The sequence below is a fragment of the Aptenodytes forsteri genome, unplaced genomic scaffold (genome assembly GCF_000699145.1).
Source record: "Aptenodytes forsteri isolate BGI_AS27 unplaced genomic scaffold, ASM69914v1 Scaffold349, whole genome shotgun sequence".
Classification (NCBI taxonomy): Eukaryota; Metazoa; Chordata; class Aves; order Sphenisciformes; family Spheniscidae; genus Aptenodytes; species Aptenodytes forsteri.
The window spans coordinates 4,677,853-4,693,770 of NW_008794452.1; the positions used below are offsets into that span (position 1 = coordinate 4,677,853).

Below are 15,918 nucleotides of genomic sequence, written 5' to 3' on the forward strand. Positions count from 1 at the left end.
TGGAAACCCATCGCCCCTCCAAATGCATGGCACAAAACCTGCGCTTATTTGCACAAAGGGGCATTTTGCAGCATTGAGCAAGGGGGGAGCCAACAAAAGTCCCCATTCATGAGGACGTCATTCAGTGGCCACCAAAGAAGTGGGCACTCCATGTGGCTGGCCAGGCTTTCTTCAAAAACCCATCCCTAACCCCTGTGGGTGAATACCCATAAAGAGCTCCCAGACAAGCGGAGAAGAAGGAAAAAAGAAAAGGAGAAATTTATTAGCAAGGAAAGCAGACTTTTTGTCTGCGGCATGTGGGACAGTTGGAGAGGCACGGCACAGGCAGGCAGTGCCGTGGAAGCAAGCAGAGGGCTGCATCTCGAAGGCGAGTGGCAGCAGCAGGAGGAGCTGGTACTTTATGAGCGTTGTTAAAAGTTTGGGATCAGCTGGGAGGGCAATCTGGATTTCAGCGCTAATTGCATCCATTCTGATTTATCATAGAAGATTCAACTCCTGGCATTTTGTGTTCGCTCCGAAATGCTGGCATAGCTGGAAGTTGGGGAAAGAGGATACGCAGTAACAATCTCATTGTTTAGTGTCTGACGGTCTGACTAGTTAAACATCTGCTTGAAATATTAATAACTGTCAGATGGGAACAGCTCAGGGGCTCTATACAGTTTCACACCATCTGTTTGTAGAGTAAACACACTTATGCACAGGCGCATACACCCAACCCTTTTGTCAGGGCTTTTATTCTCCGGATCGGCACTCCTGCGCGGGTGGGTGACCAGGGGCTGTGTCCTGGGAGAGCAGGGGCAAGGCGGGGCTGCAAGGGCAGCAAATTCATCTACAACTAACAATAGCAGTAGTAATGCACCCAAAGCCTAGCAGTGGTTTTGATGCTCCCTCCTTTGATATTTCCTATCCCAGCGGAGCTTTGCTTCCTACTTTGATCATTTTTCAGCGCAGGGTTTTGTTCTGGTTCTTGCTGTGCCTCACACTGGCACTGATATCGACTGACATTGCCCTCGCACCCCAGGAAATGTATCTTCTTGCTGAGGATTTTGGGTGCTTCCATCAACCCATGCAGGAGGGACGAGCCCTACGGAAATGCCCCACTATTGTCACCACCTCTGTCTGCTGCACCACCGTTCTGCTGCCAGCCATTTAATACCAAGCTCTGCTAAATGCAGTCATTCCCCTCTTTTTCCATCCTTCACACTTTAGTTGGCTCAACTGACCTCAATTTGGTTGAGGAAGATGATGCTTCCAAACAGGGCAGTGAGAAAACCTACACTAAAAGATAAATGTCAGGTGTTTGCTCTCACTGATGAAGCGACCAAGTTCAGTAGGTACCAAAGCATCTTTTCCCATAAGAATTAAGGTAAGAGAGAGGCAGTGAATACATGATGGGACACAAGCCATGTACACAACTGAAATACTCGGTGGATCTCATGCAGGAGGAGGAGGGAGTGGCAAGACCATGACCACCGGGATCAGTATCTGCAGAGGAAGCCACTGTTGGCAGATGAGACAGACAGTGCAGGACTTTCCTCGAGTTCCCGGTGTGGTGGGAACCACACACGTCTCCCAGAGACGAGGAAAGGTCAAGGCATCTGCTCCAAAAGCCCATGGAAGGGCTATACCCCACCACCAGCATCTCTCACTGCTCCATTACCAGGTTCCCCAGCCCATCCCTTGGTGACAGGCACTGCGGAGCCACACGTGCCCAGGACATGGCAAAGAGAGGCAGGATGCTCCTACTCACGTGGACCTGGAGGACGGTGGTGCCCACCGTGGTGTTCTCGAAGAGGCTGACGTTGTACAGGGCCTTGCTGAAAACAGGGCGGTTGTCGTTCTCATTGATGAGGTTAATCTTCACACGCGCAAAGCCGACGTGGTCCGGGACGCTCTCGTTTGCGAAGAGCTGGGCAGAGACGGAAAGCGAAGGGGAGGGTTGGAGATACTGTTTGCGAAGCTCGGGAGAGTTATCTATTCTTCTTTAATGGAGAAAACAACGCTTTCCTGAGCTCCCTCACCAGATGAGCCAGCTCAGTGCTAACCACCAAAGCATGGATGCTCAAAAAATAGAAAAGAGTCCCTTCCCTCTCCCCAAGGAGCTGCTCAGCTCTGGGTGACCTCAGCCCTTAGGTGAGCCAAACACCCTGTGCCACCTGCCCCGAACAGCCCCAGCCTCCGTCTGGCAAACTGGGAAACCAGGACCTGCCACCCCACCACAGCCTGGGGCAAGGGTAGGAAGGCTTTTGCTCATCTTTCTCCACCAGTGGTATGAAAGTACCTCTGCCAGGACTAACACCACTGGCATGGTATAAGCCTGCTTTGCCTTCCTTGCGAATTTACAGCTCAGGCAGAGAGCTGGACAAGGCTGGACCAGGAGGCTGAGGAGAGCTTTGGTGCCTGATAGGTGCACTTAAAACAAAGTTTTATGCTCTATAAAGCTTTTATGGCCCTGTGACATAGCAAGGGGGAACATGCTCTGCTTAAGCTGTTGCAGCTGAGCCTTTGGATGTTGGAAAGAGAGAGAAGGCACAGAGTAAATCTCTTCCCCACCTCCTTCTTTATTATTATTTCCATTTTTTGGCCATTTTGTAATGCTCTGGAGTTTCATACTGAGGATTAGAAAGAGGAAGAGAGAAGCCTGGTTAATGGTCACTCTTAAAAATATGGATGTCCCACAGAGCACAGGGGTGCAGCTCTACCGAAAATTCGTAGCGAGGAATGGTCTCAAAGTCCAGCGGCACTGCCACGCGGACGCGGATGTCCGCCTTCCCCTGGATGGAGGTCGGCGAGATGATGAAGTGGTTGGAGTTGTTGCCCACCAGGTAAACCTCGAAAACGCTGTTAGGTCCCTGGGAAGGGAGAGAGGAAGGTTGACAGTGGCAAAGGAGCGGCACAGCCACTGGGTAAGGCTGTGGGCACCCGGGGCCAGCCTGGGGGCGAGCGCAGCACAAAAGCACTGATGCGACTGCAAAGCCTGTGCATCGGGTGCAAACCTGCCAGCACCAGCAGCTTGGGTGCAGCCCTTCACCTTCGGACATGTAAAAAACCGGATACCATGCAATTACCAGAGATGCAGGGGAGCATTTCTCTGCTTGTGTTTGGTTAACTGAGTCATACAGTTCAGCACCGACTTTAAGCACTCTTTGTTGTGTTTTATTACATGTACTGGGTGTACAATGCATATGATTTCTATAAAACTTCTTTTCATGTGCACCAATTTTATAAAAAAAAAATCTATGTGCACATGAAACAAATGCATCCCTGGGATAAACCTGCACAGCACACGCCTAGAGGGAAAATCCCTTTTACTGTTTCAAGATCCACACACCACACAGGGTATCACACACCAGCATTTCATCACCTCGTGCTGGGGGGCACAGCACAGGTGCCTCTTCCAAGCAGAGGGCTCTTTCCAGTAAGACAGCTCAAAATGGGAACTAGAAAACTCCTCCTCTCCCAAGACCTGGCCAGCAAAGCAGCAGGACCACTGACACACCGACAGCAGCATTTCAGGACCCTCACTCCAGGCACAGCACCCCTTCCCAAAGCACGGCCCAGGAGAGCACGTGAAAAGCAAGTTCAGAAGCTGCCAGAGCTGAATTTCCAATTTTCCCCGAATGACCTCCCTCCTATCAGAAAAAGGGACCAATTAAATGCACGAAGGGGCACTAATAGCAAAAGCTGGCTAAGCGTGACTGCCGAGAGCCGGCGACACAAGTGAATCCCTGCTTGCCCTCCTCCTCCCTGCACCCCCCGGCAGCCGGTGGAGCGGGGGCCAAACTGAGCATCTCCGGTGGAGCCACATGGCAGGAGCAAGCCCCGAGGGCACCCATGGAGCCACACAAGCAAGCCCCAGGGCAGCCACTGCCCCAGGAGCTCAGCAATGCTCAGCTGGTGGATGATGGACATAGGGAACAAAAGGGACCCGTCTCAGGGCAGACTTAGCTCCTTCCAAAAGCTGTTTTGCTGGCAAACTGGGATGTGCCAATGCCAGCACAAGTGAGGGATGCTCCCCGACACTGGTACACAGCCTGGGAGGGAGGGAGCAGAGGATACGGAGAACAGCAGGAGGAAGCGTGACTCCCCAAGCCGTTATTTTGTACCCTATCCTTAAGATGCCAATTTATAACAAATGACTGTTTTCCATCAGTGACAAAAAGACACTTCATTGAGGAATTTCTGCCCAGCTCTGCTGCTGAGCCCTTGGTGTCTCTCCTGGGGCCCAGTGCCCTCCCCGCAGTACACAAAAGCACCTTTCGTGGTGACAAGATGCAAGGGATTTTCTTGGAAGCCAGAAAGGAGTGAGTTTGTTGGAGGCATGAGAGAAAAGTTGAAACATCAAAAGAAACCCAAGTATTTGTGGGAAGAGAGCCAGGTGGATTAATTCCCCTCCAGCTGGGGAAGGAGATCAGCCTCCAGATACCCACCATCCCTAATTAGCAGCCCCTCGAGTGCCTCAGTCTCCCCATGTGAGGTCTGGAGAAGGGGAATACTTCTGCCTCTTGGGAGGGCTGCTGCAAGTTGCCGTTTATATATTTATTCAGCTATTTATTTTTTTGTTTCTGCCCCCATGCTGCTTTCCTTGCTCCTAGTTCCCAGAGCCTGTGAGCCCCCTGCGGATGGCTGAAAGCAAATCTGAATATTCAAATTGTTATCAGCTGCCCAGCAGAAGGGGCTGGCTCAGCCTGGCTCACGGCTAGTACCCCCTGCTCCGGAGGAAGCCACGGGGAGCTGCTTACATTTTCCTCACCCTTTCCTACCTGCTCCTGCCACCCAGAGCAAACAACGGAACTGAAACATGTTCATGAAGAAGAAAAACAAGTGCTGTCTCCCCAGGCTTGCAAAGGTCCTGGTGTGCAGCGGTGGGCTCACGGCCGAGCACCATCTCTTTGTGGTGCTGAGGATGAGCACAGGATGCACAGGTGTGCTATCGGTGCACAACCTGCTTTACCTGCTCATTTCCCCCCTCCAACCCCTTACCCACCAGCTCCTGTATTGCTCGAGGCTTTTCCCATCACTGAAAACAAATTGGCTCCTTTGCCTTCCTTTAGAGGCATAAATTAAGGAGCAGCCTGCCAAAGTTTAGCAACCCTACAATAATAAACCCGTCTGCACGCACCCTCCATCCAAAACAAATTGAGCCATAAAGAAACAGGCTTCGGAAGGAAGTTCGTTATTGCACAAAGCCGGGACACAGCCGCATGTTTCCCAGCTCGTCTCATCCTGTGCCAGCACACGGGGCCAACACTTGCCATGGCTTGAGGCTGCTGCCTGCTGCCTCCTTCCCGGCAATCAAACTTCCTCCCAGCCGTAGCCAGCGCCGCAACCGATGGAAATGTCATGTCAATTCAGCTAAAAGACAATTGTAGCTTCAGTTGGGCATAATTATTACTTTGTTTTTCGCGTGTGTATTCCTCGGAGTGTCCCTGCTGCCACAACGCCAGCATCAACCTCATGCCGATACCTGACTTCTAAAAAAACAATCGCTGACTGATCTACCCCAAATGCTTCATATTTGACCAATTTGTGATGGACCAGTTTTCCAGCCCCACGTGCGTAATCCCCATCTTAATATTTAAGGGGGCTGGAGCAGAGGGGAGACCATCCCTGGGCACAGCTAGCACAGCACAGACCGGCAGGCAAGGGCAAAAGCTCAGGCATGATGTTGTGAGATACTGGGAGGTGTGTCCCTCCAGAGGTCCCAGGCACCATGTGGGATCTCCTTAAGCACCTGCTATGAATCGTGGCCAAAAGTCTGCTCTCCCAACCTGCAAGACACGGTTCACCATGAATCAGGGAACCCCTTCTCACATCAGGAGGTCAGGAGCAGCCACATCAGCTGTTCCAGCTTTGACTGAGGATGGATCATAAGCTTTATCCCTGCTTTTTCACCCAACATCGCCCACTGGCTTCATCCATCACTCCTGCTCCCACCCAGCCCCTTCCTCATGGGAGTGCACATGGAAGTGCTTCAGAAATTATTTAACCTTCCACCAGTCAAAGCAAGTATTTAGCATCACTTACCAATGGCTACACAAAAAACTCAAAGTAAAAAAAAAAAAACAACCCAAAACCCTAGACAAGCAAACAACCCTTCCTCAAACATATCACTCTCTGAAATCACTGGGGTGCCTAGGTAGGTCGGTGGCCTGCAGTCATTTTCAGCACAAAGTAAGCTAGATTTGTGAAAAGCAGCCTGGGATCATCAGTTTTCTTCTCTTCATGCTGACTCGGTACAGGGCTCCCTTTGATTTTCTCTACCCTAGCTCAGCTGCAGCTTGCTTTTCCAAAATGGAGAGCGCTGCCTTTCTGGACCACAAAATCCAGCGTTAACTCCAGCTTTCCTCCCAGCCACTTTCTAGGCACGGGCTATTACCTACAAAAAGCCAAAGAGTGTTTAATATCCCTCATTCTGGCAAGTTTGCAAAGAAAGTAAAGTGCTCAGAGTTCAGGAGTGGTGGAGGAGGAAGGGAAAAAGAAAGAGTTGTGTTTTTTTTTAAAAAGCAATTAGTGCCTCTTTGTACGGCTTGGATACCTTATGCCTGGTTCTAGCTAGTCAGGGACAAATAATGCTTAATCCTTCCTTTGAAAACACAAGGCATAAAGAGGGTTATTGTCTCCACCCACTTCAAGGCATTTAACTTGAGTGCTCTGAATAGCCCCTCCGGAGTTGCCTGCCTCTCTCCCACTGCCTAGTCAGCCAGCTCAGGCTCCCAGCACCCATTGCTTGCTCCCAGCACCCATTGCTCACCCAGCACCCAAGCACAACAGCATCAATGACACATTTGAGGGCTCACTGGGCATGGGCGCTTGTCCCCTGCATCCCTAAGGACCTCACTGGGGTCGCAGGTGATGCAGGATGCCTGGAGCAAAATGTTCCCCAGCCTTTCCGATCCTCCTCCCCATGCTGGCAGCCCTTTTCTCCTGTCTTTCTGTCCGTCCTAAGTGGCAGTCCTTGCCCGCTCCTCCACTCCCGGAGGAGCTTTCTTCTTCCCTGCTCTCCCCAGGTTATCTGCTGAATTCCACACACGCCTGCACAGACGGGATCAATCTGAGGCTGCCTCGCCTTCAGCTTATCTCTGCTCCAAATGATTGATTTTCCCTCTTTAAGGGTAATTTGCTGGTGAATTCCATGTATTGCAAAAACCCCTGTGAAATCTAATTCAGCCCGACTGGCAGCTGGCACTTTTGGGAGAGAATACTCGAGCGCCGTCAATTCCCCTTTACAATTCCTTGCCGTGTAGATCATATTTATAGTGTGTGTGTCTGTCATATGCATATATATGCTACGGGTGATTCATATATTGCACCTGCACACACACGGGCACATACGATATCCCTATGCAAGTCTCTGATGTAGCTTTATGCAACAAATACTGTGTATTCCTATGGCCTGGATTTTCTTTTTTTAAATTCTCCATTTATCTCCCTCAATATGCTTATTTTGGAGAATTGCTTCAAAATTATTTTAAAATGTCAGACCATCATACTCATGCTTTATAGAGCCTCTGCCCTTTTCTTCCTCTTCAGTCAACCGTGTCAAGGAAAATCGAGTGAAAGCCACAGCACAAGAGCTGGTTTCTCTGGCGTGCCCTGGGAAAGTACACTGCCGTTTCTCTTAATATACCTCTGTGGATCTTGTGGCAATAGGAAGCTCAAACAGGGGATGCCCTGAAGGATGCCCTGCTCCTTTTCTGCATGGCCAAACCCTTGCCTTCTCCCTAAAATACTGCATCAAGCCACCAGGCTGTAAAATACCAGCATATCCAGAAAGGATATCCATGTCCCCCACCTCAGCCAGCCTTGGAGCAGATGAGCCTGAGCTAACAAGCCCTCCGAATTAATGCAAACTTATTCCACAGCTCGGGGCTCTTGCTCTCAACCTGGAAACAAACCTTGCTGCAAAAGTGGATAATTCAAGGCTTTAATCTTCCATCTCATACACAGGATTTATTCGTCCCTGCTGATCTATCGCAATGTGAATGAGAGGAGAATCCAACCCCAGCCTGGGAGTGTATATACATACCGGTCTTCTGCAGTGTCTAGTTGAGTATAGGCTCAGTCTAAATACTGGGAAACTTTCACAGATTTTCATAAACAGCTCTCAGACGGCTTTGGAAAGTTATTCAAGTGGTTTGCTATGTGGCAGAGAGAGAAACTCAGCTGCACAGAGGTTAATGCCTTTTTCTTGGTTCATAGAAGGCTGGGTCCAAAACCCTGTGCAAACCCTATGTACCGATTTCTCCTGTGTTCAAGTGTTTTCGATAAGCTGTAGAGAATGCAAAAAGAAAAACCAGCACACATAGTTGAACACCTCTTGGCTGCACCCCGAATCCACATCTGGGGTCATCTCAGCTCAACCCGGGTGCATCCCCTTGAGATGCTCCCCGTCCTACCTCGCGCCCCCAGCCAGATCCTCTTGGAGCAAGACCATGACCACGTTTGAAGGACGGCAGCTAGGAGTTTGCAAGGGACAGACTCAGAGGAACGGGTTTCTCCTTGGAGGCACCCCACTTAGGTACCTGCTCTGAGACATTAATGCCAGCCTAACTCCAGAAAGGCACTTAAACACAGAGGTAAAATCAAGTGCATGCTTTCAAGCACGGTCTTGTGTGCACTGTAAATACATTTTTAAGTGCTTTGCTGAATCGTTTAATCTAACTCCTTCAAAAAGCAATCATTTAAGTTTGTGCAAAACACACCAGAAGAAAGAAAGACCAAACCCCCACTATTTAAAAAGGCCGTGTGGGCCTGGTTACAAAACACCTTCTTGTTTAACGGCCCCAGCAGCCCACGCAGTGTATTTTAAGGGCCAGACCCACGCGACACCCCTTTCCCCAGCTCTACAAAGACACAACTGGGGTGTGATGGCAGGCAGGTTCCTGAAAGCCACCCAACCTCACGGGACCCCTGTGTGGGGCAAGGTTCAGGCGTGGGCTCCGCCATCCAAGTAGGACCTCAACAAGTGCGAGGGCTGAAGGAACAGCATCAAAATTTGCTGGAGGTGCCAGAACAAGGCTGGATGGCTTGGCTCAGGAAAGAAACCAACCTGCCAAGGGGCTCTCCCAGGACTTAACAACATAGGTTGGGAGGCAGGAGGCAAAACTCGAGCAAAACGATCTTCCCGAAGACTCTAGCTTTGATTTCATGTGTCTCTATCCATCTGCTCTCATTTATTTGTTTAGCTGCTCTCCCTGGAGACATGTATAATTCTCTTCCTGTTTTCCTTTGCCCCTTACACAAATGAATCGTGTCATCTCCAGCATGAAGGCCGTGCTGGTGAAATAGCTTCTGTCAGCCACGTCCTCAGTCACATCCCTGCCTGAAGACCTCGGTCCTCGCCGTCCCATCCCTCCACTCCTGCACCCACAGGCTGCCAAGAGAGCCTGGCGCCATCTCGGCTACCTCAAATCCAGATGGTTTGTAAAAGCCTCGCAACTCTCATGAGGTACTTGAGCATCCAAAATATCACTGTCAGGCAACTATCTTCCCTTTCTGTAAGTTTTTTACTGAAAGTTTGGGGGTCTTGGGACTTCTATAAATACACTGCTCAGGAAGCAGTGCTGGAACTAGCCTGGCTGCAGATGCAGTCCCACTTCTATCTCATATATATTTTTTTCACGACCTGGGTATCCTTTCCCCATTTTTTCCCCTCAAAGTGCTACCTTGATGGTTAATCCAGTTGCAAGCATCCACGAGAGGAAATAAGAAAGATCCACTGCAGGATAATGCAGAAAAAAAACCCCAATTGCTTATAACTTTCCTCCCTCCAGATATTCTAAGACATCAGCTCTCCTGTGCTTCTTATCAGTGAAAATAATGCTACGGTCAAAACAATCCATGCTAATATGACGGTCTCCAAAGACGTGTACAGTAAAACTCCTTCAGACTCCCTTAGCACAAGAGGTCCTCTCTCAGCAGTTTTAAAAATCTCAGCCAATTCTTTTGGGGAAATCTCAGGAAGTTAAAGAAATACACCAAAAGAATGAGTCTATTTTTTGCTGGCGCGATCAGGAAGGCAAGGCTATTTTTTATTCTCCCATTTTAAAATTAGCAAGGCTGAAAAGTGAATTCTTGAATGGGAGTCACTCCAGTAAAATGAGCTTTTAACCAGAAATGATGACAGATCCCTCATCCTTCTGGCACAAACAGAAGTGTTACAATGCCCTTCAAGAATGGATCTGCTGACATCTCTCAGAAAGCATGACAGCAGCTCCATTCAGAAACTATCCTAAGCATCTGTCATATCCATATCTTCTTTATTAGCAATTGACATTTTCAAGAAAAAACAGTCTCTTTATCTGCTTAATAGCTCATCTGCACCTCTTCAGGCTGAACTCATAACTCTCGGATGGTGACACCATGTCACAAGTAGATTATTAGTTCTGTGTCATAATCACTTCACATGAAAAAAAATGGGATTTCTGGGTGGCTTTATGAGACTCAGTGAACTCCACCCAGGGCTGGGGAAAAGCAAATCCATCATTTCAGCCAGCGAAGGCATCTTAGAAGATGCATATTTTAATCGACCCACTGGGATTTCAGGGGGTGGGGGGAGATCTTCTGTTTCGTATTCCTCGGTGCCATCATATCATTTACCTGAAGCATCAGGAAAACATCCTGACGATGCCATTTATTTTGACAAACCCTCTCCCCTCGTCTCTCATTTGGCCTGAAGAGGAATAGGGGTGGCAGGAGCCTGTAGCTTCAGCAGCCAGAGCCTTTCTGAGGGATTTTGGAAAGTTCGCCATGAGGTGTCAGCACTTGTTTGAAGCAGACACCAGGCAGCGTGGTGGGGTTGGAGGGTACCGGCACACAGAAGCAGCCAGACATGAACTGCACAAGTCAAATAATCAGAGTAATTGAAGGCTGCAAGCCCAGGGCTGGAAAACATGCTGCAATCCCTACGTGGCATGGACTGGCATGTAATAAATAGGAGCTCCATTAACATGAGGGAGGAACAAGCCTCCAATGCTACCGGCTCGTTTGCAGTGATGAGCGGGTATCCCAGTCCCTCCACACTTCCTCCAGCCCCACGCTAGCGGGTATCTCTTACCTCCTCCCATGACAGCAGCAGTACACAGCTTTCTTTCCCCTACCTGACAGGTCCCCTGGGAGCCTTACAGAAAACCTCCTCCCTTTCTAAAACAGACCAGCAAAGGACTGCCCGACAAGAGCCCTCGGAAGCGAGCAAGAATCAGCATCCCACACAATCCTATTTTCTGGCTCTCAGTGGCTATGCAATCCTCACTGCACTAAAGCACATGCCGTGCCTGCTCTCTGGGGAGGGTGGCTACACTCGGGGGACCAAGAAAGTGAAGCGAGGACAGAAGTAAGACCTGAAAAAATGGCTACCAGGACATAACCATGCACCTCATCACAGATTAATCGGTGACTTATCCTTCCTTGCACCCCACAAAACCATACCAGTGCTACCCTACAAAGGATAGACAGAAGCACCTGCAGCAGGGGATACCTCACCTCATCTTTGTCCTGCACTTGGATGAAGAGGGGAAGGGCAAAGCCCACCTGGGCCAGCTCTGGGATGGCCACGCTGTACTCTGAACTGTTGAACTCAGGTGCATTGTCATTGATGTCAATGACTAGGATGTTGAAGGTGGTGGTGACAGTGGCGTTGGAGGGTGTGCGGTCATCATTCAGCTCTGTCCCCTGCAAGGAGAGAAAACAACAGGGCAGCCTTTATTTTTCAAAGAATAAATGTAAAAGAAAGCGTGCATGCCATGTTTAGAGACTCTTGCAGCTTTTGTTTCCTCCACCTTGCCAAGGGAGGATGCTCATTTGGTTCTGCCATTGCCCCTTAACCTTGAGCACCTTTCCACCACTGACCCATTAACACGCACAGATGTTGACCTAGCTCTTCCATCACCCATGCTTCAGACACACAGCACTCTTGCAAACCTTCCCAGGGGTTTAGCATTTCCTTTGGGCTGGCTGCGGCCAAGTTCTCACTTGCCCCTATCATGCAACGTGTTACCAGGACTCGGAGTCACACTGGTGGATAAGTAGGCGATTTCCCCGCCAAAAGCATTTAAACCAAAAAATTGCCTTCTGAGATGTGAGGGACAGTCCTCAAAACAAGGGAAGCCATGATAGAGCAAAGAGCATTCCTATTTTCTCCTCTGTCGTCTCCTGAGGTGGGACCAGAAGCAGAGAGCTAACCACCATAGTACTACTAAAGGGACAGAAAACTAAGGCAACAGAGAAAAACAAGATTTAGACCTTAAAATAGGTTTGGCAACATGTGTCTAAATACAGAGCTGAGTCATGACTCCATATCACACCTCTGTCTCAAGAAGGACTTTAATTTTGCTTTCCCAAAAGGAAGGAGTGTAGATTTTATTGCCAGAGAAGCAAGACTTGCGAAACAGCCTTTTCAAGCAGAGTCCCTCCTCTTGTCCTTTGGATAATCTTGCTTTGCTGTGGGCACAGAAAAGCAACGCTAACACAACCCACACGACTCATTGCCATTCACTGCTTCTGCACACAACAGCAGAACAGGCTGATCCGAACAAGGAGCAATCCAGCTGTATTTTCACTGTGTGCTCCAGGACGAGAGCAGCAGTGAACATTTTGGGTCCCGGGGATGCGGGACGCAGAGAGTTGGCATTTGCAGGAGGATGCAAAGTTTGTGGGGAGAGGAAATAAAAACCTATTGGATCAACAGAATATAGTTGGAACTGCATTATCATGCAGGCAGGAAAACGGGCAAGTTTTCAGGTTCACAAACCTTTCCAAGATTAAACAGATATTTTTGTCCCTATTTAAACCAGACAATCCTCCCTCTCTCAATTTCTACTGAATTTAAACTATAAAAGCCCAAAACAAGAGATACCAGGGATGGATGCGGATCTCTTCCCCATACATAAAGCCCCACAGTACGACCTGTGCCTGGGACCAAGAGGGGTAATTTCTTGTACTTTTGCTCCCCTGATAAAGCATTGCACTTGCCAAAACAAGAAGGTGATGTGCTGGCTGCTGCCCTCCCAATCAATGACCCTTCCTACAATGCTGATTTTTCCCTACCCCGGCCCAGCAGAATCTATACTTCTAAATGTGTTTCCAACCAGCTGCCCAGCTTGGTATTGATTTTAATTACTGGGCTGCAAGTGGAGCCGGGGAGCCACTCTCAGGTGGGGCTGGTGGGGCTGGCAGACCACGCTCCAGTGCCTTTTCTTGACGAGGCAACTTTCAGCATCATTCCCTCCCCATGCCTGTCTGCGCTGGGCAAATGCAGACGATACCCTGTTATACCACTGCCTGCTGACATAATAAAATGTTCCTGTTTTTCTGGGGTTTTGGAGGGGAAAGGTGGGAAATAGGCATAAGTGGGCACAATTCAGGTGGCTGAATATAGGTGTCTTGTGCTATCTGCTATCCCAGGGCATGTGCATGCTGCCAGCAGATACAACCACGGGGAGATCTAGTTGGAGGGCACCAAAAATGACCTTAAACATCCATATAGAGGCAACCACGTTTTGAGCCACCATACAAGGGGACTGTGTTAAACACCTCGCTTGGCTTGGCCGGGGAACAGCACATCACGGCTCTGGATGCCCACAGGAGCAACATGTCCCTGGTTTGTGCCTCCACCTCGAAGGAGTTGTCCCGAAGTAGGGTGCCCTCCCCATCCTGCTCTATTGATGTGTATCCCAGATGGAGGAGCTCTCACCTTCACCGTGAGGATGAATCCAGCGCTATAGAAGGGGTTTTCCCGGTCCAGTGGCCCATTCAGGGTTAAGGCTCCGCTGATGTAGTCTAGCGCAAAGATGCTGTTGGTGTTACCTGAGAAAAATAACAGGCAGTGTGAGCACAAGCAGCTGGTACAGCCAATGCCAAATGGCACGGGGGGTAATGCAGAGAGGGAAGCAGGATGACATGAGCCTCTTTCCCTGCCAGTCTTCATGCATGACCGGACCCTGGTGCTTGGAAGAGAGGTTTTATAGAGCACACCCGCTGCCAGGCCAGGAGCTCCAAGCTGGGCACAGGCTGCAGTGGGCTCTGCGAACCCCGCACATTATCTCAATATGCTTTAAAATTTAATGGCTGTAAAGGTCCTCTCCTTCTCTCACCTGCCCCAGCTCAGGGCTCAAAATGGTGCTTTCCTTCCAACAGCCAATAAAGTTGTGAATGCTGCAGGCAGCTGAAGAATTTCAAAGGGTTTTGGTTAAAATATGCTGAAACTAGGGCCGAATCCAGGTGCTCCCCTCTGAATAACTGCCTGCATTCGCAGGCCACCATGTTCCTGGGGTGGGCATGGCCTCTTTCTTAAAATACAAGAGTTAAGGGACATCAGTCCAGGTTAATCAGAGGAAGGTGCAGATGAATCAAGCTCACAAGTAATTCTTCACGTAGCAAGCGGTAGTTTAACTGTGGGGTCTCTTGCCAGAGAATGCTGAGGATGATAAAAGTCCGCACGTATTCAAGGAGAGACTGGGGAGGTTAATGAAAGAAAAAAAATCTATCAAATAACAGAGAAGCCACATGCAGCTCAAGAATTTTCTTAGCTGGACATATCTGGTGCCAGGGACAGTATTAGGATAAGTACTATAGGCACTTGCCCTGCTTTTATGCTCTTGCCAGATGTGTTGACCCAATGCAGCTGCCTGGTTTTCCTCTACTTGAGCCAAATTTGGCCTCTGTGCCGGTCCTTACCTGCAAGCAACCAGACAGGGTACCATGGAGGGCTGTGCTGCCTCCACTGAGCATCCTATCCTCAGCTTGACTCCTCCTCTGGAATTAGACATCCAGAGAGGATTAAGAAAACACTTGAGTCTCACAGCCAGCAGATGCTAAAAAGACAAATGTCTTGCACTGGGATTACCCTTGCGACAGTCCCAGGTGCTCTCTGTCAGCCAGACAAAAGAAAGCAGTTCATATGTGAAGCCTGGGATACCTGATGCTGGCCCGACACAATACCAGAGGAGGCTGCTGAATTACTGATGACCAAGGAGGTTACACACAGGCATATGGCCACCCGCACCACTCTCCTCATCGTCTTACAGTATGCAGAAACCCCTGATCTAGCCGCAAATGGGAGCAAGAAACCCCTGCAGGTATGTTATATCCCGGTCAAAAACAAAAAAAACCCCTGACACTTCAATATATCTCAGCATGAAAGAAACGCACACAACATTCATCATTTCCCTGGAATGGAGCTGCAAGACAGATCTGCTGCTGCAGAAGGTTGTTTCCCATCACCCAGCATCCACCTCACTCCCTTCCGATCCCCTGTTTAACCATGGCTGCACCTTTTGTGGGATGGCCAAAGCCTCCAGGTCCGGCTCTCCCCTCCCTCCCAGCTCCAGGAGCCACCCTGGCCTTCACGAGCCGCTGGCTGCCAGCATCTCCTCTCTCTCCCAGAGCCCTAAGTGCCGTAACACCTTTCTCCCCCATTACCAAGCCTTTATATCTTCCTCTCGCAGCGAATGCCTCCCATTTCTGTCCTTGGTCCTCTCTTCTCTCCATCCGAAATGGCCCATTGACTGCTAGCCAGATTAATGAACTGATGCATGGCTACTTAAAATATTAGCGGCAGCCTTGCTTTTTTTTTTAAATCTAACCTTTTGCTGCTGTACGTGAAGATCTCTAGTCTCCTCTCTTGGACTATTTTCATCTTGACTTCCCACCTTTGCTCTGTAATTTATGGCCGACTCTTTAGGAGACTTCTGATAGGTTTGAAGGACACTCCACGAGATAGATATATTGAATTGTGCTGCAAGGCATTTAAATGCTCCAGAATGCCATGTTGCCATGGTAAAGTTTATGCATCAGGGCGATCTTGGTACACTCCCCCTAATATAAAGCGTAATAAAATACCTTTTTAATCACAAAATACTGTTCTGCTAACAGGCATCTGTAAACACGGAGACCAGTGGATTTTAGTGGAAATAGGTC

General features: G+C 49.3%; 1 protein-coding gene across 1 annotated transcript in view; it reads right to left on the bottom strand.

Moving 5' to 3' along the window:
* CDH23 (cadherin related 23) overlaps positions 1-15,918 on the bottom strand; it is a 208,079-nt gene that overhangs the window by 82,696 nt on the left and 109,465 nt on the right. Inside the window, exons 9-12 of the mRNA XM_019474917.1 lie at positions 13,694-13,806; positions 11,485-11,673; positions 2,703-2,852; positions 1,751-1,909 (exon numbers count right to left, since the gene is read on the bottom strand). Of these exons, the coding sequence (XP_019330462.1) occupies positions 1,751-1,909; positions 2,703-2,852; positions 11,485-11,673; positions 13,694-13,806 (611 nt within the window). The remainder of the gene's footprint in view (positions 1-1,750; positions 1,910-2,702; positions 2,853-11,484; positions 11,674-13,693; positions 13,807-15,918) is intronic.